Raw genomic sequence first — 24546 nt, 5'->3', positions numbered from 1 at the left:
CCCTAAGCACAGTTCTACCAGGAAGCTTCACGTTTCAAAATCTTCGTTGCACAAATGTGTTGTATGAGTAATACGTGGTGCACACCCAAATCATCTTTTAGACATCTGTTTGCAGAGTTTGGGATTCTGACTACTGCTTCGGAGTATATTTATTGCTTTATGAAGTCTGTTCTAAATAATCCACTGCAATTCAAAAGGAACAATGGTGTACATAATTACAATAACAGAGGAAAAAATGACATTCATTATTCCACATTAGCACTAAAAGGCGTGCACAACGCAGCAACAAAAATGTATGATAACTCATCCAGAGATATAAAATGTCTGAGAGATAGCAAAGTAATTTTTTAAAACAAACTAAAAAGAGTTTCTCCTTGACAACTACTCCTACCTACTCCTATTCTGTAGAAGAATTTCAATTATTGTAACATAATTAAAAAATCCCTTTATAAATGCTCAGCAATATTTAAAAATTAATTAGTGATGTGTGTGGAAAATGACTCATTTCACATCATTACGAAGTATCATGCAAATGGTTCACGGAACATGAAACTAACTTCCTCCCTCATGTTCTAACACGCCAGGGGGAAATGGGTGTTCAGTAAAGTAAACCAGGTTAGTAAGGTATTCTAATGCATTCTTTTATTTAGCAATTCACAAATAAAAACTACATGGAGTAACCACACTTACCCACTTAAGAGTCGCTAAATCATGCACTTTTGTCAGGACAGCTAATCTGATACTGGCCACTTCCATCATGAGCTTCAAACTTTCTCAGGCAGTATCTAAACACGTGAATGCTTCAGAGGAAGCCAGTATTTTTCAGTTTCATTTTCTGAATCACTAGTCGACATACTGAGAATTTCAGACATTTTCGAAGTTCTGCTCCTTTCATCACCATGTACTGCTCCAAACGTGTAGGCCGCATAATTTGAATCAATATTTTTATTATTTCTTAACAGACTTTTTTATCCCTAATTCCCTCTCTCTCTAATAGTAACTTATAAAAACGAAAATAATAAATTTTTGACAATATAATGTAAATGGATAGATAAAAAATCTACTCTCCAACCGGCGGCAGGAGAACATGCACATAAAAAAAAAGGTCTTACTTACACAAGCTTTCGGAACCAGTGGCTCCGCCTTCCAGCAGAAGGGTTGAAGGAGAATGAAGAGGGGTGTAGGAAACACACTGGAGAGGTTTAGAAAAAGGGGCAGAGTTCGGAAGTCACAGAACTCGGGATCAGGGGAGACTTACTGGATAGGATGTGAGGTCACCTGTTCATAAGACTTGTTTATGTGCCATATACCACCAATCTCCACTAAAGTTTGGCCTATCCATTTCTGATTTGTAACTTACTTACCCTACCCACTCAATTAAGGGCTCCAACATTTCATGCTCTGACTCAGTATTGCAGGGCAAGATTAGTCTCATCCAGCATGTTGCACTGAAAAGGTTGTCGATCCTCTTCAGAAACCTTGTTAGTCTGGCCTCCTCATAGATATCCCTTCAATGTGGTTGCAGCTACAGTACGATTACCTGTCTGATATATGCAAGCGAGCCCTCACACAATGAGTGGATGAAATAGTTAATTATTAAACTACAGCCACTGTAATAAGTAATAGATCTATTTAGGAGCAAGTAAATATACAAATGAAGTACGATAATATGGGTAAAAATAAGAAGGTGCAGATTAGAGTTACATATTTATTTGTTCACATCAATATTTAATTGACATCTCCAACTTAGATTCTGATGTACAAACCAATAGCATATAAGATGTCACAGGACTTCAGTCATACTTTGATATATTAATTCTGTAACAATATGCAATTCCTGTATATATTACTTCACAAAACAAACGATCACATAATTCAATTGCCTATTCCTTTTATGTGAATGAGCTTCCTCATTTCAATAAAAGGTAAACCATTCCATAATGATAAAAAACAATTTAACTTCACAGACACTTTCTGTAAATAACACAAATTTTAAAACCTGAAAGCACATTTTCATGCACGCAGATTGTAAAACTTCTTCAGAAAAGAAGGCAGCAGACGTTTACTTTTCATTTAAATTTGTTTTTTATGACAATGTCAGTGCCTTCAATTTCTATCTGCTCATAAACAAATTTTCTGTTGACTCTGAAAAAGAAAAAAAAGTTTGTAATTTTGTTGATACTCATTACTCAGGCTTAGCAAATGAAAAATAAAATCTTAATTTGAAATATTTTATTTCAGCTATTATCTAATACAAACTAAAAAATTGGAAATGGGTGGCAATGGGCATAGGGATCTTAGTGCACACATTGTATCACAAAAACACTTTATCAACTTCAGGTGCACATTATTTACACTAGAACAAGGAAACAAATACAAATAAACATATCCTCAAAACAATGTGTTATGCATCTAAAATTTTAATTGAACTTATAGTACTTGTGCACAAAATACTTTTTGCCACATATCGTACTATGGCTTGCAGAGTACAGACGTAGGTGCCAGAGCTAGAGAAAAACTGAAGGAGTGTGTGAGAAAAATTAGGAAAGATGCAAACTGCAATACAACAGAATAAGGTGAGCTAAGTGAAATATGTGCTACACTCTTTAGTAAACAAGCTGATCTAGCTTTTGTAAGGCACGTAAATGCTTATTGTTGCAATTTTTATGTTTCATTCATTGTAAGAAGGGCCATTTTGAAGAACATTTTCCCCACACAAGTGACTTATTTAACACCCCCTCCTACCACCCTTTTCCCTCTTACACCATAATCTGTCAGTTTTTGCTACTAACTGAGACACACACTGTATACTAATCTTGCACTTGTCCCTCTCAACTTGGCACCTCAACCACTACAAACTGTGATACACCCTGTAAGATATCTTACAATTCTGATACCTCTACCAGCCCCGATTGTAACTATTGATTCATTATACTATATGCATACATAATTATTTTCTGGAACCTATGTTTGTTAGTCATGGAAATACTGTCAGATTTCCAGTATTTTGTAACTCACTCTCAAAGTGAGAACAGAGACACTGTTGTGGTCTTCAGTCTGGAGACAGGTTTGATGCAGCACTCCATGCTACTCTATCCTGTGCGGGCCTCTTCATCTCTGAGTAACTAATGCCAGCTATGTCTTTCTGGATCTGTTTAGTGTATTCACCTCTTGGTCTCCCTCTACGATTCCCTAATGTCACTCAAACTTTTTGCAACCCCTAGTTGTTTCAGTTAATCCAGGTTCCAACTTAAATTCCTGCCTTTTTGCAGTTTCTTCAGTTTTAATCGAAAGTTCATAAGCAATAAATTGTGGTCAGAGTCCAGATCTGCCCCTAGAAATTTCTTACAGTTTAAAATTTGGTTCCTAAATCTCTGAGTTACTACCATATAAACAAAAACTCCGCCAGCAACAGGAGGAGGGGGGGGTTGACATAACGGGAAGATAGGGAAGCCTACACGACTGCAAAAAGAGCACTGGCAAAAGCAAAGGCAGAGGCAATGGAAGAGGTGTATGAACAGCTGGAAAGAAGACAGGATGGCAGGCAACTCCTACACGTTGCTAAAGCATGAGATAAGGCGACCAAGGAAATAACATCAATAAGGCAGATAAAGGATGAATCAGGTATAGTATTACACAACCTTGAGAAAATCCTGAATAGGTCGTGGAAGTACTTTGAAAGGCTATTGAATGAGGAAAATGTACAAGAGAAGAATAAGGATGGAGATATGAATGAAGGAATGACCCACAGTATAAGTAGGAAAGAAGTTGAACACGCGATAAAGAAAATGAAAAATAAAAAGGTTTAGGGGCAGACCAAATCCCAATAGAAGCATGGAAAAGTCTGGGAGAACAGCAAACAGATTTTCTCTGGGATCTAATGCAGAAGATCTGGAAAGGAGAAAGAATGCTGCATGCATGGAGAAGCAGTATACTGGTTCCCATATATAAGGGGAAAGGGGATTTCCAAAACTGTGGCAATTATAGAGGGATAAAACTGATTTCCCACACAAGGAAGATCTGGGAAACGATATTTGAAAAAGGGTGCGTCTAGAAACTGAAGTATGTGAAGAACAGTTTGGATTTATGCTGGGAAGAGGAACAACCGATGCAATATTTGCACTAAGGCAACAGATGGAGAGGCACAGATAAGTACAAGCCGAACTGCATATGGCCTTTATAGATCTTGAGAAGGCACACGCCAGAGTGCCGATGCGAGAGATATGGATATGGATGCGGATGTGTCTGAGAAGTAAATGCCTGCCAGAAAAATATTTCAGGGTGATAGATGATGTGTATGAAGGTGCAATGACACAAGTCAGGAGCAGTGTAGGTGCCTCAAGGGCTTTCCAATGAAAGTAGGACTACATCAGGGATCTGCTCTCAGCCTATATCTCTTTGACCTTGTCACAGATGTACTAGTCAAAGACGTGAAAAAAAGAGGCACCTCGGAGCATGATGTTTGCAGATGATGTAGTAATCTGTGAACGCACTTGGGAGGCACTTCAAGAAAAGCTCGAACAGTGGAGAAAAGCTCTAGAGGAAAGGGGAAGGGGGACTTGCAGGGCGAAAACATAGTACATGTGTACAAAGGATGCCAAAGATCAATACATTAACCTGCAAGGAGAACAACAGTCGCTGGTCAAGAAATTTAAATACCTAGGCTCTTACATTTAAAGTGATGGAGGACTGTAGGCCGAAATACAGCACAGGATAAATAGTGGATGAATGAACTGGAGGGAACTGAGTGGAGTACTGTGTGGTAAGAAGGTTAGCTGCAAAATGAAAGGAAAGCTTTACAGGTCTATGGTGACACTTGTGATGCTGTATAGTGCAGAAACTTACCCATTACCAAAGCCCAAGAGAAAAATATGGCAGTGGCAGAAATGAGAATGTTAAGGTGGATGAGTGGGGTGACACGAAAGGATAGGATAAGGAACGAGTACATCAGGGGATCAGTGAAAGCGGGGCCCATAGGTAAGAAGATCCAAGAAAGTAGGCTAAGATGGTATGGACATGTGCAGAGAAGAGGGAAGTACTATGTGACGAGAGGAGTTGAAGACCCAGAAAGTGATGGCTTAAGGAGAAAAGGAAGACTGAAACTGAGATGGAAAGACAAGATAACAGGGGAGCTACAGGAGAAAGGGTGGCTCAGAGAAGAAGCACTGGATAGGCATTTATGGAAGAGAAGGAACCAGCAAAGCAACCCCACATGATGTGGGAAAAGGCCGAGATGATGAGTACCACATAATCAGTCTGAAACCTGCCAATGTTTCCAGGTTCCTTCCACGTATATAACCTTCTTTCAAGATTCTTAAACCAGATGTTAGCTATTATTAAATTAATCTCTGCAAAATTCCAACAGGCAGCTTCCTCTTTCATTCCTTTCCCCTAGTCCACATTCACATACTATTTTTCCTTCCCTTTCTTTTCCTACTATTGAATTCCAGTCCCTCTTAACTCTCTGAGTATTTCTTTTATTTCGTAATATGTTTCTTCAATCTCTTCATCACCTACGGAGCTAGTTAGCATATAAACTCACTACTGTTGTGGGCGTGGGCTTCGTGTCTATCTTGGCTAAAATAATGCTGACACTAAAAAATGGAAAAAAATGCCACAAATATTGGTAATGCAACTGGAAAAGTAATAATATGTCTAGTTATAATTTGATAATTCGTAATTGTTAAAGACAATTACAATAAAACTTAAAACTGAATCATATTTATTTCTTATTTCTGAATATACCTCTAAGTTAACTTGCTATTAGCACTTCAACACCATGTGCATCATATCTGACGCACATCAATTTTTCCATTTTCGCCATGTCCATCATATTCGATCATGAGAGGGTTTGAGAGTATTTGCCTGTGGTGCATACACGATCACACCTGCGTTGAAATCAAATGGGCGTCGAATAATACCGGCCAGTGGGAAAAGTACTGTGATGTTGGTTTTGTTGTGGCAGCAATGGCTGACAGGCAATTGTTACCTGTTTACGATGTAGCATCAATACATGTTCCTTGTTGGCACTCACATTTTGTTTACAGATGTGGCGAGAGTAGTGCTTATTTTCAGTAAGATTTTGTGGATGTATGGTGAAAAATGGATTCACATGAGGACAGAATCCGAAAATGTTTGGAGGAATCGAGTTTATCAGGTGAATCACTGTTTGGAAGTGGTAGCGATTCCGACCCAGATTACTGTGCTCATTCCTTGATCGAGAGTAGTAGTGAAGAAGAAATAATTCCTCTGAAGAAACAGAAGGTACATATCCACGTTACGAGTAATACGTCTACAAATGGTGCAAACAAAGTTTCATATTCCACTGACAAAAGACCTCTTGTGCTGATGGGTTCCCTACTTCATGAATAAAGTGGTTTGATGTTCAGGGAAACCTAAACTTTTTCTCTGGTAACTGTGGAATAAGCAATGCGCTTTTGGACTATCTACCTGCAAATAGTCATCCCCCTGATGTTTACAATTTTTTTTTCTTCGTGAAGAAATGTGCACTTTCACAGTGAATGAAACAAACCATTATGCTGAGTGAAAGATTGTTAGTGGAATAGCTGCATGAACATTATCACCATCATCCAGACTGGCTTTATGGAGTGATATCAGTGTTGATAATTTGAGGAAATTTATGGGTCTTGATCATAAACCAAGATTGGAGGATTCTGGGGGCCAGAATCCACTTTACAAAAAACCAGGTGTCTTCTACCATGTCCTGAAATAAGTTTCATTTGTTCCTCAGTTGCATACACTTTTGTGACAAAACAGAGATGAACATAACCAGATGTCCAAAATTAGGAAGCTTGTGAATTCTCTGAACACAAAATTCCAGGAAGCTTTCATTCCACATGAAGCTGTTTGTATTTATGAAACAATGGTTAGATTTCGCGGAAGGTTACTATTTCACCAGTACATTCCTGCAAAACTGTTTTCAATATGGAGTGACATTATACAAAGTGTGTGCCATAGTATAGACTTAACAACAGCAACTTTTTAGAGTTAATGGATTCACTTTTGAATTTTGGAAGGACACTCTTTGTAGATAACTTTTACACTCCTATGAAGTTGGTGCACATTCTTCTAGAAAAACGAACTCATCTGTTGGGAACACTATGTGCAAAGAGGAGGAATCTGAAATGTTCATGACAAAAAAGTTGAAGGGGGAAACAATGATTGCAGAAAGCAATTCAAAGGTGGTTGTTAGAAAGTGATGTGACAAGAGGAACATAATTTTTTGTTTGACAACCAAACACAACTTGAGCTTGTGGTTGTGAAAACAAGGAGAGGAAGCGAAAAAACCAAATGCAATTGTGGATTACAATGTAGTCAAGCACTTCATTGATCTTTCAGATCAAAAGCAAACCTATGGCTCATGCTTGAGGAAGTTAGTGAAGCAGTATCGCAAAGTGGCCTTTAAAATACTATACAATACTACTCTTGTAAATATATCTGAAAATAGTAGCTGTTCTCTGAAGAACAGATACCATTGATGACTGTGCAGCTTCTCTAGAATAAATGATAATTAATTGAAACACTCAGCTGCTGACAGGTGTTGTTCACATACTGTACCTCGATGGGGGCAGCTGAAAACGTGTGCCCCTACCGGGACTCAAACCAAGGATCTCTTGTTTACATGCCAGACGCTCTATCCATCTGAGCCACCGAGGACACAGATGAATAGCGCGACTGCAGGGACTTATCCCTTGCATGCTTCTCGTGAGACCCACATTTCCAACTGTCCACAATGTACATACATAATGTTCCTAATAGGTACTTTGCCCATCCACTCATTAGTCACGCCTACTAAGGTGACGATTCGGCAGCTGGGGGTTTCAATTAATTATCATTTACTCTTGTAAATGCTCATACTTTGTATGTTCAAATTACAAAACAAAAAATGGATATCACTGTTTTCCCCAAGGCTGTTGCAAATGTGTTACTTGGGATTGATGATGTTTGGGAGACATCAATGAATAGCAATCACAAACTGGTTGAAACTCCAGTGACAAAACATTTTAACAGCTGTTACCACAAACTCTCGAAAGCAAGTGGGTGAATGCATGCCATCAAACATAGCAAGCAGGTGTCAATGAATGCCAAATTTGTCCACATAGTTTCATGTGCATGGAACGTTTTTTTTTTTTTTTTTTTTTTTTTTTTTTTTTTTTTTTTTCCTGCAATGCATAAATGTGTAAAAATGTAAGGTTTTTATTTTGATAGTTAAAGCAATTATATAACAGCTAGTTGGTGTTTTTATTTTCCAATAATAACCTCTTCCTCAAATATATGGGTGTGCATCAGGAAAGATGTTCATTTGCATATAAAGCTTCTAGTCGATTCAGAAGTTTAAAATGGGCAATGTGTATCATGTTTAATCATACCATATTTATCAGGTTAGAACCTGATGTCAAGCATGATCAGATGTACGAACTTCAATGTTTTAAAATAATGTGTGGAAAAAAAATCATGGCCAAAATTTTAATTAGTTTACGTTATTGCCAACACAATTTGCATATTGAGAATTAATTATTTTTCTTCATTTTGTTGTTTGATGTTGTGCAAGGTTTTTTTATGAACACACATCAAAAACAGTTTTGCATCACCTCGGTTGCCAGAACTCTTAAAGACAGACGTTGACTGTGGATATTATATCACAGACACAGTCCCTTTGATTGTTCAAAGATGTCTCTAAACCTGTCCAAATATGTAAACAACCATGCGTGAACAGCGCCTATTAGATAGAGGGGGTCTGACTGCAGATCAGTTCCATTCACTCCACCAGGAAGGAGGTGCACCGCTCCTGTTGTCGTTAGTTCAACTACGCCTAGTCTGTCAATACCGCAGTTTGATCGCATCTGTACTGGAACTTTTTGCCAGGAAGGGCTCTCAGAAAGAGAAGTGTCCAGATATATCTGAGTGAACCAAAGCGGTGTTGTGCAAACATGGAGGAGATACAGAGATAGGAACTATCGATGACATGCCTTGCTCAGGCTGCCCAATGGCTACTACTGCAGTGGATGACTGCTACCTACAGATTATGGCTTGGGGAACCCCGACAGCAACACCACCATGTTGAATAATACTTTGTGCAGCAACAGGACATTGTGTTGCGACTCAAACTGTGCGCAATGGGCTGCATGATGTGCAACTTCATTCCTGACATGCATGGCGAGGTCCATCTTTGCAACCACAACACCATGCAGCACGGTACAATCTAGGATGGCAGGAATCAAGGAATGAACAACACAAACAGCACAGCCCAGTCAAGGAAAGCGATAATGTACAAACAATGAGGGAAAAGGGGCATCAGGGCAGCATGAAGAGGAAAGAAGAGGCGCAGGATGGGTGGAAACCGGGAGAGCATGGGTGCCCCAGAAATGCTATGCACGATAGGGCACCAGTACCACCACCGACTTGTTCCAACACCCACATCATACCATTATTACAATAGAACAGGGACGACACCTGGGGAAGAAGGCACAAGAAAAGGGGAAACAAAAGAGTGCAACAAATCAGACAAAAGTAGAGAAATGGGGTGGGGGGGGGGGGGGCGGTGGACATGGCTGGGGTGGAGGCATGGTGAAAGACTCTGTAACCAAAGCCTATGCTGAGAGACTCAAATGCTAGAGGAAAATTCAAGGACACATACCCGAAAGCACAAACGACTTTCATGAAGAAAACTGAAAACAGCCTAACCATGCAAGGATTGTTTGCTAACATCTGAGACAAAGAAGGTGAGAGGGCATATTTAGTGCAAAAGGCCGAAAGGCAAGGGCAGTCCAGCAAAATATGGATAACCGTGAGCGGAGCCCCACAACCATAAAGGAGGCAGGGGGCTTGTGGCGGAGTAAAAACCAATGGGTGAACCTAATATGGCCAATACGAAGATGGCAGAGGATAGCAGATACTCACCAGGAGGGGCACAGAGAAGAATGCCACATGGTGGAAGTCTCCTTTACGGTGCCAATTTCATTACACAGGGGAGTAACCTCCTAAGGGTCAGCCCACGATTGAGCAAAAAGACATTTGATGTAAAGCCGTGAATCTGTCCCCAGAGGGGTCACGGAGAATGGGGGATAGGTGGTCGTGGCCCTCAGCCAGATGATCAGCAATTTCATTACCTGGAATACCTACGTGGCCACGAACCCAAAGGAAATCAACTGAACAAGCAACATCACGATTAGCTAGGTGGTCACGCATGGCACAGACCAGGTGTGGGGGGAAAAACACTGAGTGAGAGCCTGAAACCCACTCACTGAGTTTGTAGCTAACAAAGCTCGGGTGAGGTAGGACTGTTTAATAAATCAGAGGCCCCAATAGATGGCTATCAGTTCCACAGTCAACACCCCACACGTGGCAGACAAGAGATGGTTTTCTGTGCCAATAGAAGACATAGCCCACAGGATCATCAACGGATTTAGAGCCGTCAGTGTAAAAGAACAATGTCGTCCTGAAACTCTTGTAAGAGCATTTAGAAGAAACAATGGAACACCACTGGAACAATGTAGGCATTTGGTCCTGAACAAACCCATCTGAACCCGAGGCTGAGGAACTAAGCAAGGCAGGATGGTCGGGGAGGGGGGGGGGGGGGGGGGGAGGGAGGAGGATGGTCGGGGAAGAATGTGTATAAGAGGGGAGGTGGAAGTCATGGTGGAGAGAAGTGAGGCAGAGCCCAACTGGTAAATACACCCGAAAGTGGGCTGTGGAAGGGCAATGGCCTGAAACTGTGGGAAAAAAAAAAAAAAAAGTAGAATAGGAAGAGTGAGCAGGGGAAGAGTGATACTGGTGGCATAGGAAACCAGGATCTGGGACTGCTGAATCTAAAGGGGAGTGATCCCAGTGTCAACCAGAAGACTATAAAACAGGACTAGTATGGAAAGCATTAGAGGCTAAACAGATATCATGATGGTGAACTGGGTGCAAGAGCAGCAGCATGGAAGGGGCAGCTAATCTATAAACTTAACAACAGTAGTCCAGATGGGACAGAACTAATACCTAGTAAAGGCCAGAGAAGGGTTGAATGATCTACATCCCAAGAGGTGTGGGCACGGAAGAAAAAAACACTTAGTTTACACAACCAACCAACCTTTTAATTTCTGATATGGGGGCAAACAAGTAAGCTTGTTGACAAAAAGAAGACCCGAGAAACAAACTGCAGGAGCACAGTCAGGTGTTGGGCATCGAGGTACAACTCTGGAACAGGATGAACCATAGTATGCCGACAGAAAAGCACCATCCTTGACTTACTTGATAAATGCGTGTGAATGTCCACATGGAAGCACACCGGTTGGCATCCCGGACCTGTTGTTCTGCTGAGCTCACCAATTGGGAGCTAGCCCAAATACAGAAATCACCCATACAGAGCAGAGTGACCAATGATTTGGCAGAGGTCAAAAGTCCAATAATTTTGATTAGAAAAAGGACCTTAATACAGAACCCTGTGGAATGCCATTCTCCTGGGTCTGCGGAGAACTAAGAACAGAGCCAACCTGGACTCTAAACGAACGGTGGAACAGGAACTGGGAAATAAAAACCGGGGAGCTGTAAGATTCCACTCATCGAGCACAAGGACGATGTGATGGCGACAAACTGTGTCGTAGGCCTTACAAAGATCGATGAAAATTGCAATAAGATGGCAGTGCTAAGAAAAGGCCTGCTGAACTGTGGCAGATCATCAATTGGAGACTGTCGCTTCTGAAAGGACAGAAGAATCTAGAGGGGGCAAAGCGTTCATGCTCCACCACGGAACTGGTCGACGGGAACAGGGCACTTTAAGTGAGGAATGCTGGCAGCATGGATTATTTTGTCAGACACATCACAGCGACTTCATCGATACAACCTGAGAAAGAAGGTGGAGAAATGACCTGTGAGGTCAATTGGCACAATGGGAAGTCCAGTAGCGAAACCTGGACATTGGGAGGCAGGAAGGGAATAAGAGAATCAATGGAAAGTGGTCACTACCACACAGGTCATAGTACGGTAACTAGTGTAAGAAAGGAAGTAGGGGAGAAGAAGAGAGCAAAAGTGTAACTGCAAAGAATGTGCCTTACGCAGCACTAAAATGAGCAGGGAAACCATTATTCAGAAGGCACAGGTTGTGGTCCACAAAAAATTGGACAATGATGAGCCCCCAACTAGATCAAGAAGCACTGCCCCACAAATGGTGATAAGCATTAAAATCCCCAAGGAGAAGGGAGGGTGACGGAAAGCGGGAGTAGCTGAAGAAAGGCAGTTAGGAGGGAGACACAGATTGCAAACCGTGACCACAAAAAGTGGGACCATACAGCAACCACTTCTGATATGGTAGTACGAAGTGGGATCCATGTACCAACAATACCTGTATGGACCAATGCGCAAACATCGCCAGTAGCCATAAAAGCACTGACCTGGTTCTGGCAGAAAGCACGAAACCCGTAAAGGGTTGGTGAGAGAGCATAAGTAAAAGGAGAATCCTGGAGAACAATAGAAGCTGCCGAGTAATAGGCAATAAGAGATTGCACCGAGGTGATGGTAGTATCCATTACAGTTCCACTGAATAATCGTGGAGTGGGTATCCAAGGGGGAGGCAAACGGATCACGCTAGTGGGTCATCATCCTTCACAGACAACGGGGCGACATCCATAAGACAGATGTCAGACTAAGGTTGTGGGTGGAGGGGTGGGGGAGATTTGTCATCCGAGGGGCAAAGGGGGGGAGCCTTCTCCTGGGACCTGGGTTTCTTCTTCACAGAAGAGAGACCGCTATCAAAGAACGGTCAGTTTTTTGGAGCTTAATACTCTTCATGCGCAAAGCATTCCCTGATACCACCCATTCCTATCAGAAGCTCTCCCCGTGGGTGCCACCGAGCCACAGTAAGGGGCACCTAGCCTGGAGGCCTTTGCTAGAAGTTCCTATGCTCCAGAATACCAGGAACCATTCTTGGGCATACCTGGGGTGGCAACAGCTCAGGTATTGGAATAGAGATACCTGTGTAGTCAGAGGTTCAGCCAGATGGGTATATAAACAGCCCCACCACATGGACTGGCTACACATGCTGTGAACCTAACAGGGCAGGGGGGGGGGGGGGGGGCTATGGTGGAGAAGGAAGAGGGAAAGTAATAGGGGAGAAGAAGCCACGCCATAGATGCTAAAGAGTGAGTTCTTTGACCAAAGGCTGACGCTACAGAGGGAAAATTTAGAAGAGGGGATCAAACCCCTAAGGGGACCAAAAACACACAAGGATGAAAGGGGAAAATGCTTGGGAAACCAGGTGAATGGCCAGGTAGACATAAGTAAGAACACCGAAGGAGAGGAAGGTGGAGACAGCCATGAAGGAACGAGGATGGGGAAGGAGAGCCACAAAGAAGGAAATGCAGCTTGAGTAGGAGAATGGGCTGCAGTAGCTCGGAGTCCTGTGAGCGCCACACAAGAACTCATGAAAGAAGCGTGAGCCCCCTGAGGGGGTCCATGAAAAAATTAATTATTCTGCCTCAGAGACATCCATTGTCAGTCTTCTCTGTTCACTTTATTTTTGATTCAGAAAGTGTAACAATGGAGAGACACTGCAGCAGCAAGAACAAAGTTTTGTCTACAATGCACTTACTGCATGCAGAGACCGATACTCTTTGTAGCGCACTTTGATAACACTTGGGTTTTACAAAACCACATGCAAAAATACATTTTATTCATTTTCAATGGCAATACTGGCTGAAAGTAGCAAGAGTTACTTCTGTACAATGTATTGAATTATGGGTGCAGTAACGAGGGGTCAGTGAGAGCTACAAATAAAAAATTATTTAGGTAGGGAATATTCTCGGTACTATTTAGGCCAGATGTCTGAACTAAAATCCTGGCAGCAGCATACCCTATACTTGTGCACAGAGTCTCTTTTAAATAAAATGTGTTCATAGGTGACAATACAGTAATGATATCTTAGCGCGACCAACATTAAATTCATAGTTTTCTTAACAACATTCTCACTGGAAGTTTCTACAAAGTCCAACGGAACAACACAAATTCATTTTTTGTTACACAGGCGGATCAGTTTCCCACCTCTTTTGGTATTTTATTTTTTAATTCTGAATACTTTTACGTTCTCGTGATAAATGATGGATCACATGCATCTATAAGATCTGAAACTGTTTGTATATTATTTTAGTCAAAATATGTCAGTTCTGCTTCCAGTTTGACAAAAAAGATTTTTTTCTTCAAAATTTCTTGTAACATTAGTTTTTATATTTCTTTGTGGCAGCTAGCAAGAGTGTTCTTACAGAAAGAACTCCATCAATTCTAGACTGAAAATGCAGATATCTAATATTTTATTAATAGCTTTTACTAACATTTGAAATTACCACAACTGGTAATGCTGTATGACAGTGAGATGGCCTCCGGGTGCCTGTTTTCGTGATACTGCCTCAGCAAATCAGCTATTCAAACTGCATGCAGATTCAAGAATACATGGAAGTTCTAACAGCAGAAAGCAAATCTGGGAAAGAGAGCTCAATTTTGTCATGAATTCTTGGAATGTTACAAGCGAAGCTTCACCATTTTCGTACTGCATGGGATAATGTAGCAGCAGCTGACAAAAATTTGACATTATTTGAATGTTTGCAACTGGAAGAACATAGATTAACTGAGGCAAAACAGTCAAATATGTCCCAAAATACTTTCATCTCTAAACAAAATAAGCAACCTGTCAAAACAAACCAGCAGCAAAAGTTTACAGTTCTGTGTTTCAAATGCAACAAAAAATGCACGTGTAGAGAAAAATTGCAGAAGTAAACCATATAACAAATATTTAGCACATTGTAAGCAAAGAAAATCAATCTGACAGCTGCAAACAAAAGGGTCACTTTGCCAGATATGCCAAACATGTCCTAAAAACAGAAATTGGGCAAATAAAAAACCCAAAACCGTACAGAATCAAAAGATTTTAAACACAAAGCACTAGCCACTGTTGTATTATCTACTGCCAATATAAATGACAAGTTTACAATCCGACTGAGAAAAATATTTTGGTGCAAAGATTGTAGCACCATGCAACATGTGATATTTTGGACGGACTGGCTAATAAATTACATAAAAATAAATCAGTATATGAAAGTTTTGATTGGTGACACTATTGAATTAGAAGCATATGGAGTTGGGGATGTCAAATTAAAGGCCTTTGATGTAAAAATGGTGGAAAATGTTTTATTTGACTGAATATAAACTTTCTTTTCTGTTTCTCAAATCTCATGCACAGGCTATATTCAGACTGCAAATGCAGACATCTCAATTTTCAAAACTGCTGACATTCTGGAAACTGTAGGAAAAAGCAGACACGAGTGACAGCTGTAAAAAACCTTGTTTTGTAAGAGAGGAAGAGTCCAAAGGGAATTACGGAACAAAGTCAAATTCTTGAATACCTATGTAGAATTAAATACTTTGTTGTTTAGGATTACCGATAGTTTATCAAATGCACAACCAGATGCTTCTAATCTGAGGCAGGCCATTGTAACTAGCTCAGCTAATCATTTGAGCAGTGTTTTGCTGCATCCTGAAGATTTTTTGGCATTGGTAATAGCTACGGAAAGGAAATTAACTAATCCTGCGACTATGATCCTACCTGTCAATATGCAAAATTTGTATTTCTACTACCAATTGAGTTATGTACATGCAATCATGATGGACAATGAATTGGCTCTAATTGTCACCATTTCCTTAGCAGACTCCAGACATCACTTTGAAGTTTAGCGCATGTATACCTATTGAGTATTTTGGGTGCCCCTCCATACCAATGTTCAGTACCATCTGCGGGAGTACTTTTTAATGAGTCAGGAGCGAAGATATTTCTTAGCTTTATCTCAGAGCACTTTTCGCGAATGTGAGCAAACAAATAACCTTGTTTGTCCTTCGAATATCATATTTTTCGACAGTCGTGTATACAGCTGAGAGAGATCTTTTCATGAATGTTCAACCCCGGAAATACTGTCCCAGGAACCTGAAAACACTCGCTCAACCCTTCCTAAAACGGTTCGCAGAAGGTATCATTAACTCAACAATTGACCTGACCTTCATGTGTATCAAGTCCTTCTCCCCCTTTATCCAAAGATACAAGGTAGTGGTTTTGTGGTAGACATAGAAAACTGTGAGCTGTCAAGTGACTTTCCGTGTACCCCAAATGTCCCAAGGCACCTTGTATGTAGAAGGCAAGTTATCTTTAACTCCCATTTCTACTGTATTCCACAATAATACTTACTTATTTGAGTCAATGAATTCATTTAACATTAAGTGGGATAGTCTAACTGTACAACCAATTAGTCCAATCCATAAGTACTAATGGCAACGATTTTAATGCGATTCATGCTTTTAACAGTATTAACCAGTATCAACAAGTTACTCAGAGTACCATTACTTTAAAGCTTTCCATTGGACTAACTACAACTTTTGCAATAATTTTGTTATGTTTGATCACCTTTGGTTTTCATGTATTACAGCATTCAAGGCCCTCTGCACCTGCTGAGCTCAAATGCGTTACTGCCGGTGACATTGTAGTTGACTTGGCACCAAATGTGAATGAAGCCTAAGGTTATTAGAAGTTATTTGGAAGAGGATTGTTAATGAGACACCAGGTAGCTCAATTTTAATCAGGAGGGTGGCGTAAGGGAACAGGTAGTAGGCAAGCGATCATTCACCCTCCAGTGCGGTACACACATTTCCGCCATGGCTGATTCCGCATTGCCGGGATGCTGCCCGTGCGAGTCAGCTAGCCACGCAGAATAAAAGTGGGTCTTTCTGTCAGCCGGGCGGCTGTTGTCAGACACCGGGCTTCTGCATCGCATTCGGGTCGGTAGGCTGCGACACTGACTGCTTCTGAGTATGTATGTAACGAGTTTTTAATAAAAGTTAAAGTAAATTATTCGACCGTGTTCAAATGCTGATCACCGGCTCGCCCTAAGACCCTCACACCCACCTGCCATCATCCTGACCAGTCAAATACCTTATAAAATGTTCATAAATTAGTAATTTAAGTATTTTATTGTAGGCATGTACAATCTGCACACACATTTGGTAATAACAAATCAATGTAATGAAAGAGCTTGCATATTTTTGCAAATATTTACAATTCTTGGTTGAACAGAAGAAAGTGTATGAGGTAAATCATTTGCAATACTGAGTTTGCTGTTTTTATTCTGATCGCTACAACTGCTGAAGATGCTCTTTCTCATAAATAAGTGCTTGAAAATGATAAGTAAAGTTGCTGTATTTGCTTTGCTATGCTTGGATAAACTTTAAGATATTTTATCCAAGACAATGACTCGTCCATCTTCTCAAAGTCATATTTGGCTGCAGAATCTCTTTAATTTCCAAAGCTTGTTCTTGTAGTGTTTCTGACAGCACATGTATGTCAACGTGAAAAGGTTCTGTTGCCAATCTTTACATCACATGAGGTAGGGAAGTAGCATTTGAATTCGTCAGTGAGATGCTGAAAATGATTTGATATTTTATTTGTAGTATAAGAGTGCTTAAATATATGAAAGCGTGCTTCTTCCATGAATCCAAGTAATGTGGGAAAACAGGAATAATTGCAGGGCAACAATTTTATGTTTCCGAAGTTGCAACTTGTCAGTATATGCTGCGATAGCATCCTGATGACAAATTATGTTAGAATCTACACCTTGCAATTTCAAGTTCACAGACTTCAATGAGCCAAAAATATCTGACAGGTAAGTCAACACAACTTTAAGATTTGGCTTATAGAGTGCCACACACAATTCAGTTTGGTGTGGATTTTCCAAAAACTGAACCACTTCATCTCAAGTTCAAATAATCTAGCTAACATATTTCATTTCCAGAGCCAGTGTACTTTTGTATGAAATAGCAATTTTTATGTTCTGTTTCCAAATCTCCACAATGGGCATTAAAAATACAAATATTTAATGCACTCTTTCTATGCATTCGCAATTTTAATGAATAATTTTAAAATGTCACTCATTTTGTTTGGAAGTGTCTTAACTGCCAAGGCTTGATAGTGTATAACAGTGAATTTAAAAAACACTGATTCTTTTCTCTGACTATCTGCACGAATTCTGAGCAAGATTCCTGGATTCCAAGTTAAAAATACACTTTCTCCCATGTGGAAATTTCAAGTCAATTTGCTAACACACTGACTAAACTACAGATTTGTCAAGTATCTAAGAATTAAGAAGAGATATAATTAAGGAGGAGTGTCAAGAGTTAATTATTTTTGTATGTTTTATTTTTTACATGTTTGTTCGAAGTGTTTTTATGTTTGTTACAAGTATTTTTTTTTTTTTTTTTTTTTAAATTATGCTGTAGTAATCACTCTTTGCTCTGTCAGTTGTTTCTTATCCAGGAATGTTGTATGTGTGTAGGTTGTACTGAAGTGTTCACCTTTAAACACCACCAAAACTAATTACTTATCACCGAAACGAGAATTTATCAAGACTGTATTACTTTTAATTAACGTACAAATATTTCAGCAGCTGCACCCACTAAAATAGTGCAAGTTTAGATCAGAGGAGTGCAAGACCAATGTACATCTACATCTACATGACTACTCTGCAATTCACATTTAAGTGCTTGGCAGAGGGTTCATCGAACCACAATCATACTATCTCTCTACTATTCCACTCCCGAACAGCGAGTGGGAAAAACGAACACCTAAACCTTTCTGTTCGAGCTCTGATTTCTCTTATTTTATTTTGATGATCATTCCTACCTATGTAGGTTCGGCTCAACAAAATATTTTCGCATTTGGAAGAGAAAGTTGGTGACTGAAATTTCGTAAAAAGGTCTCGACGCGACGAAAAACGTCTATGCTGTAATGACTTCCATCCCAACTCGTGTATCATATCTGCCACACTCTCTCCCCTATAACGCGATAATACAAAACTAGCTGCCCTTTTTTGCACCCTTTCGATGTCCTCCGTCAATCCCACCTGGTAAGGATCCCACACCACGCAGCAATATTCTAACAGAGGACGAACGAGTGTAGTGTAAGCTGTCTCTTTAGTGGACTTGTTGCATCTTCTAAGTGTCCTGCCAATGAAACGCAACCTTTGGCTCGCCTTCCCGACAATATTATCTATGTGGTCCTTCCAACTGAAGTTGTTAGTAATTTTAACACCCAGGTACTTAGTTGAATTGACAGCCTTGAGAATTGTACTATTTCTCGAGTAATCGAATTCCAACGGATTTCTTTTGGAACTCATGTGGATCATCTCACACTTTTCGTTATTTAGCGTCAACTGCCACCTGACACACCATACAGCAATCTTTTCTAAATCGCTTTGCAGCCGATACTGGTCTTCGGATGACCTTACTAGACGGTAAATTACAGCATCATCTGCGAACAGTCTAAGAGAACTGCTCAGATTGTCACCCAGGTCATTTATATAGATCAGGACAGTAGAGGTCCCAGGACGCTTCCCTGGGGAACACCTGATATCACTTCAGTTTTACTCGATGATTTGCCGTCTATTACTACGAACTGCGACCTTCCTGACAGGAAATCACGAATCCAGTCGCACAACTGAGATGATACCCCATAGCTCCGCAGCTTGATTAGAAGTCAAGATCACAAGATCAGGTTAAAACTGTCTTGAAATTTGAGAAAAATCAGTGAAGAAATTTTGGAAAATCATTAAATTGAGCTTTAAGCCACATTTTTGGGCATGTGTTGTTATTTCGCAGTACTAAAAATTCCAAACTTTAAATCCAGGACACACTTTCACTTTTCAGCCACAATATCCTTCAACTGCGGCAAGTTTCATAATCTCGTAGAAAGCGCAATTGATGAACATTTTTGTTTCAATTACTGGCAGGGGAGTGTTACAACAAGCAGCATAGATGACACAGCTGGCAGAACAGTGCCAGTTGCAAATCTTGTGCACTAAAGGAAGAACTGCAAGCTGCATGTACAAATGAAACACAGGATGATACGAGTCCCTCCATCAAATTCGTGACAGTTGGTACATTGCCAGGCAGTAGGGACTTTGATCTAAAATGGCAGCAGTCCATGAATTATCCATAAGAAAGCTTACATCCCAGTTGATCACACAGGCCACCAATCTTTATTCCCATTACTTTCGTGACCACAGAACCTCTACGGGATAAGGCTGTGTTCAGAGTACGACTGTCTTGTTTCCATGTAATAGCCGGTGAATATACCTTGTCTAGCCCCTGCAGATTTTTTTGGCTGTAGAATACATGCGAGTCATCGCTTTACCATCTAATTTAATTTTACAGTGTGTGAGATTAGTTCTATAAAAGCTTTAACCACACTGGCTTGAATTTTATAGATTCTTTTGTAAAAGAAAATTATACTTCACAGTACCCATAAGATATGCTAGTAAGTGCAAGATAATTTTCGCATGCTACAGTTTGATCATCTGGTGGCGATAAAGCATTAATAAACATCAGTTTGTAATTTCCTGCAGCTGTTGTTTGATACTCTTTCTTCACCGCGGCTTTTACAAATCTTATTTCTACTTACAACTTACCTGCACTCCTGCCCACATTTGTTTGAACGACATTTTGGGCATGGGAAGTGGCAGCCAACACATGTCTCGTCTAGGCAATCACAGAGATCCTTTCCAGTGGCAATATAGATACCTCTGTCATCATATAAACTGGCTGCTTGCCTGCGCCTATAACATAAATATAAATAATGCATGTCAAATGAATTTATTTTATAAGAATAATCAACAGACTGGACATATGAAATTATACTGAAAGGTCACTTAAGTCTTTCTGAATATAATTATTAATCATACATTGAATTACATAATTACTTAATACTTATATTATTAGTAAGTATCTTCCATTTTCGCTTAAACATAAATAGTATTTATCACAAATGAATGTGGGGCAGTAGAACATTACCATCAACTATGGTTTAGATACTGCCTGTTTTTAAAAAAATGTGGCTAAGGTCCTATCCCTACTCAAAAGGGAAAGACTGAGGTAGACAAAAATTGTAACCACCAAAAGATACTCACTGACATTTCCATATGTACGAATGTTTGAGAATCCATTTTCAACAGTGAATGACATATTTTGATCAACTTTATAAAGCTGTATCAAGTATCCTGATATAATGTAAAGCATCTAAGAATGAGGCCACACTGGAGTATGTGATACTCTATAACTGAGTCAAACAATATGATGTTGAACATATTCTACAGAAAATACACACTTCAGCTGGTTCAAATCCAATAACCTAAATCATTACCTTATCAGACTTTGGGGCACACTTATAAACAAACCGTTTTCCTTAAATGCTACACTGCTCCCAGACAATAACAATTACATGTTAAGGGTAATGAGCACCAGTCAGGAGCAACTGAAACTGAAGTAGTACGTTACTAAAAGAGAAGGAACTCTGTGACTTCCAGTTGACAGTGCTGAACTAAAGGAGTCAATTAATACAGGAGTAAATTTTTCCATTTACTTCCGAAGCAAATTTATTTACTCCATTAATGGTGGAGAGCATGATTGAAGAGTGTGCTATTACATTAGTAACTTAAGGAGAATAAAATGTTAAAATTTACTCCTAGGTAGTAGTAGCTAAATTAGTAACTTCAGGAGGATAAAATGCCAAAATTTACTCCTAGGCAGTAGTTGGAGTAAAGTAAGAGAGTAAGGTGCAATCTTTGAGTTCTGTGTTTTGTGATATATAGTGACAGTGATTTCAATGAGTGGTTTGGGTTTCGTAAGGAATCTTTAGAGTTGATACTTGGTATGCTGGAGCCATTACTGCAGCATAATTCTGACAGGAACCATGCTTTGTCTCCTAGGCTGAAACTACTTCGTGGACTGCCAATCTTTCCCACAGGTACTTACCAAATTGTAACAGGGGATTGTACTACTGCTGGGAGAGCTTTTAACAGTGTGATAAACTGTGTCACTGCCTTAAAGCCACTGTACGTGTCCATGCCACCGAGCTAAGAAAATATACCAAAGAATTCTATCGAACGGGTGGATTCCCAAAAACCATAGGGGCCATAGACTGTGTACATATACCCATACTTTGTCCTGGAGTACAAGCAGAACTATACAGAAATCTCAAGGATTTCTTTTCCCTCAACACACTTATCATCCATGATGCCAATAGGAAGATTTTAAACGTGGTAAGCCGTTGGCCAGGTTCCACGCACGATGCACACATTTGGGATATTAGTACAGTTGCCGCAGAATTTGAAAATGGACAATATAATGGGTTGCTTATTGTAGATAGTGAATATGCTCTCTTCAGACATCTTACGACAACCGAGTTCCGAGCCCACACAGGAGGTGAATGGAGCTACAATAGAGCCCATATTGCTACCACATTTGTAATAGAGCGAGCATTCGGTGTCTGGGAGAAACGTTTCCAAATTCTTACTAAAACAATGTGATTTAAACCAAACAAGTGTGGGAATTTTATTGTGGTTGGTGCAGTTCTATACAGCATTGTAATAGATGTTAGAGCAGATGATGTAGGCCAACCTGTCAGAAGGTCTATTATACTTAATTACTTTAATTAAAAATTGTACCTAGTTTGCTAGTAAGATTAGAAGTAAAATAAGCCATAGAACTGTTATTACTGCAGTGAAAAATGATTAATTTTATTTATGTGCAATTTATAGTTACATTTTTTTTCTTTCTTTCTCTTTTTGCTACGGAATTAACATTCTCATTTTATTTTGTAACTGAGTACACAAAGTCATACAATGTTTCAATTATTTTTTTAAAAAACTTTTATAATATTGCAAATTCAGATAAATATTAGAATGTGGTATTTACAAAAATTAGTACCGATGCTGAAATGATAGAACAGAAATATTATGCCATACAAGAAACAAGAACATACTAACCATTTAAAATACCAAGGAAATAAAAGATGTTTTATGCATATTACTATTTTCTTATTCATTCCATAAAGCCCACATTTCTTGAGCACATTGGCTGAAGAACTGGAACCTGAAGATTGCACCATTATGTTCTTGAACTTATTCATAATTTCCATTTTAAGGTTAAGCTCTTCTTATATGATTTCTCTTTGTCTTTCTATTAATAACATTTTTGCATTGTATTCCTCTTGTATTAAACACATTTTTAAGGAATGAAGCTCATCTGCTTTTCTTCAACAACACTCGGTTCTTCACTACAACCCCATGTTCTCTCCCTAATTTGCTGGGTGCATCTCCTGATAAGCTCCCACCTGAGAATGCAGGCTGAGATTCAATGACTATGGAATATAGTTCTTCCTTCAGCAGTTTCGTAGCTACTTTCAGAGCAGTTATCATCAAAATTGCTTGAAAGTATCACATTACCTTCAGATGTGTCATTGTCGATAACTCCAGCTATTCTCTCGGAAACTTGTGGAATCATTTCACTAATTATTTGGCTTATATTGTCTATCTTCATCTCACTTACTCCACCGCCAGTTTGAAATTGTTCTCTTATACTTCTAGCTTTTGTTTTCTTTGCTTTCACTTTCATTTCCTTCCACATTACTGTAAGCTGCCCTTGTGAGCTTTGTGTAAGAGCTTCTGTGTTGTATTCAACATGTATTTTTTCCCAAGCATACTTTTTCCTTTTTAGCCTGTTGACATCGTGCTTTTTAGATTTAATAGTAGTTATGTACTTTTTCATTTTCTAATATGGCTTTTGAACATTCCTTGGCTACCTCCATGTTGCTGCCATCTTGAATCTCAAACTGGTGCTTAAATTAACACGTGTCATCAAGCATGAACATTGTTAGCTGTAGATGGCGGGATTAACAACGGATTCTTCCATTAATAGAATCTTTCTTTTTCATAATATGCAGATCTTGTCTTTAATTGGTAAAATAGCATTTAGATTTTCCAATTTTAACAATTCAATTTAATAATCCTGTCTAGCTACTAAAATTATAGTGATGAAAATAAGTTACGCAAAAGGTGATGCAATAATGTCTGCTGAAAATCAACATTTTCCGAGAGGGAATGTAATGCATGTGCCAGCAGTGTGCAGAAATGGCTTACTTTTTGTTAGTAAAAAGGCGTTACTACTTTAGTTATAACTACAGAAGTAAATATAAATTGAGCTCTCCAACAGTTACTAAAAGAGTATATTACTATAGAAATAATTTACTACAGTAGCCCAGAGTAAAGAAGTAGGAGTAACTACAAGAGTAATTTATACTCTTGGTGGTATAAATAGAAAAATTTCTTATGTCGCACACATTATTCTACTGACCACTGCAACTGTTTTGATGGGATTGAATGAAGAGTATGGAGACTTTACGTGTTACTGCAAAGTACATCAGTTAAGTCAAGGGGCAGGTTTGGAATGATTTTTTGATTTAAAACTTTGTATTGTTGAATTTAAGCAGGAAAAGGAATGCAGGAACTAAAATTAAAACATCCAAATGGACTGCAGACCTCGCATTTTACGTGGACTTAACTGCACACTGCTCACAGTGAAACACTGCAAGGCGAGAAATTAACTTCTTTCAGATTTGATGGGAATGTCTTTAAAAAGGAAAATTGCGTTATAGAAGGGACACATGCTGACATACAGTCCAGT

At 39.4% G+C, this 24546-nt stretch overlaps 1 protein-coding gene across 2 annotated transcripts in view; it reads right to left on the bottom strand.

Annotated features, from left to right (window-relative positions):
* Positions 1-1694: 1694 nt before the first annotated feature.
* Positions 1695-24546, bottom strand: part of LOC126278428 (ARL14 effector protein) — a 50640-nt gene continuing 27788 nt past the window's right edge. For both annotated transcript variants that reach the window (XM_049978544.1, XM_049978545.1), the window contains exons 3-4: positions 20496-20642; positions 1695-2145 (exon numbers count right to left, since the gene is read on the bottom strand). In XM_049978544.1, coding sequence (XP_049834501.1) covers positions 2070-2145; positions 20496-20642 — 223 coding nt within the window. In that variant the 3' untranslated portion in view covers positions 1695-2069. The remainder of the gene's footprint in view (positions 2146-20495; positions 20643-24546) is intronic.

This window comes from Schistocerca gregaria, chromosome 6 (assembly GCF_023897955.1).
Source record: "Schistocerca gregaria isolate iqSchGreg1 chromosome 6, iqSchGreg1.2, whole genome shotgun sequence".
NCBI classification, from domain to species: Eukaryota; Metazoa; Arthropoda; class Insecta; order Orthoptera; family Acrididae; genus Schistocerca; species Schistocerca gregaria.
The sequence above is the reverse complement of the archived record's forward strand: the minus strand, read 5'-3'. Positions and strand labels throughout refer to the sequence as shown.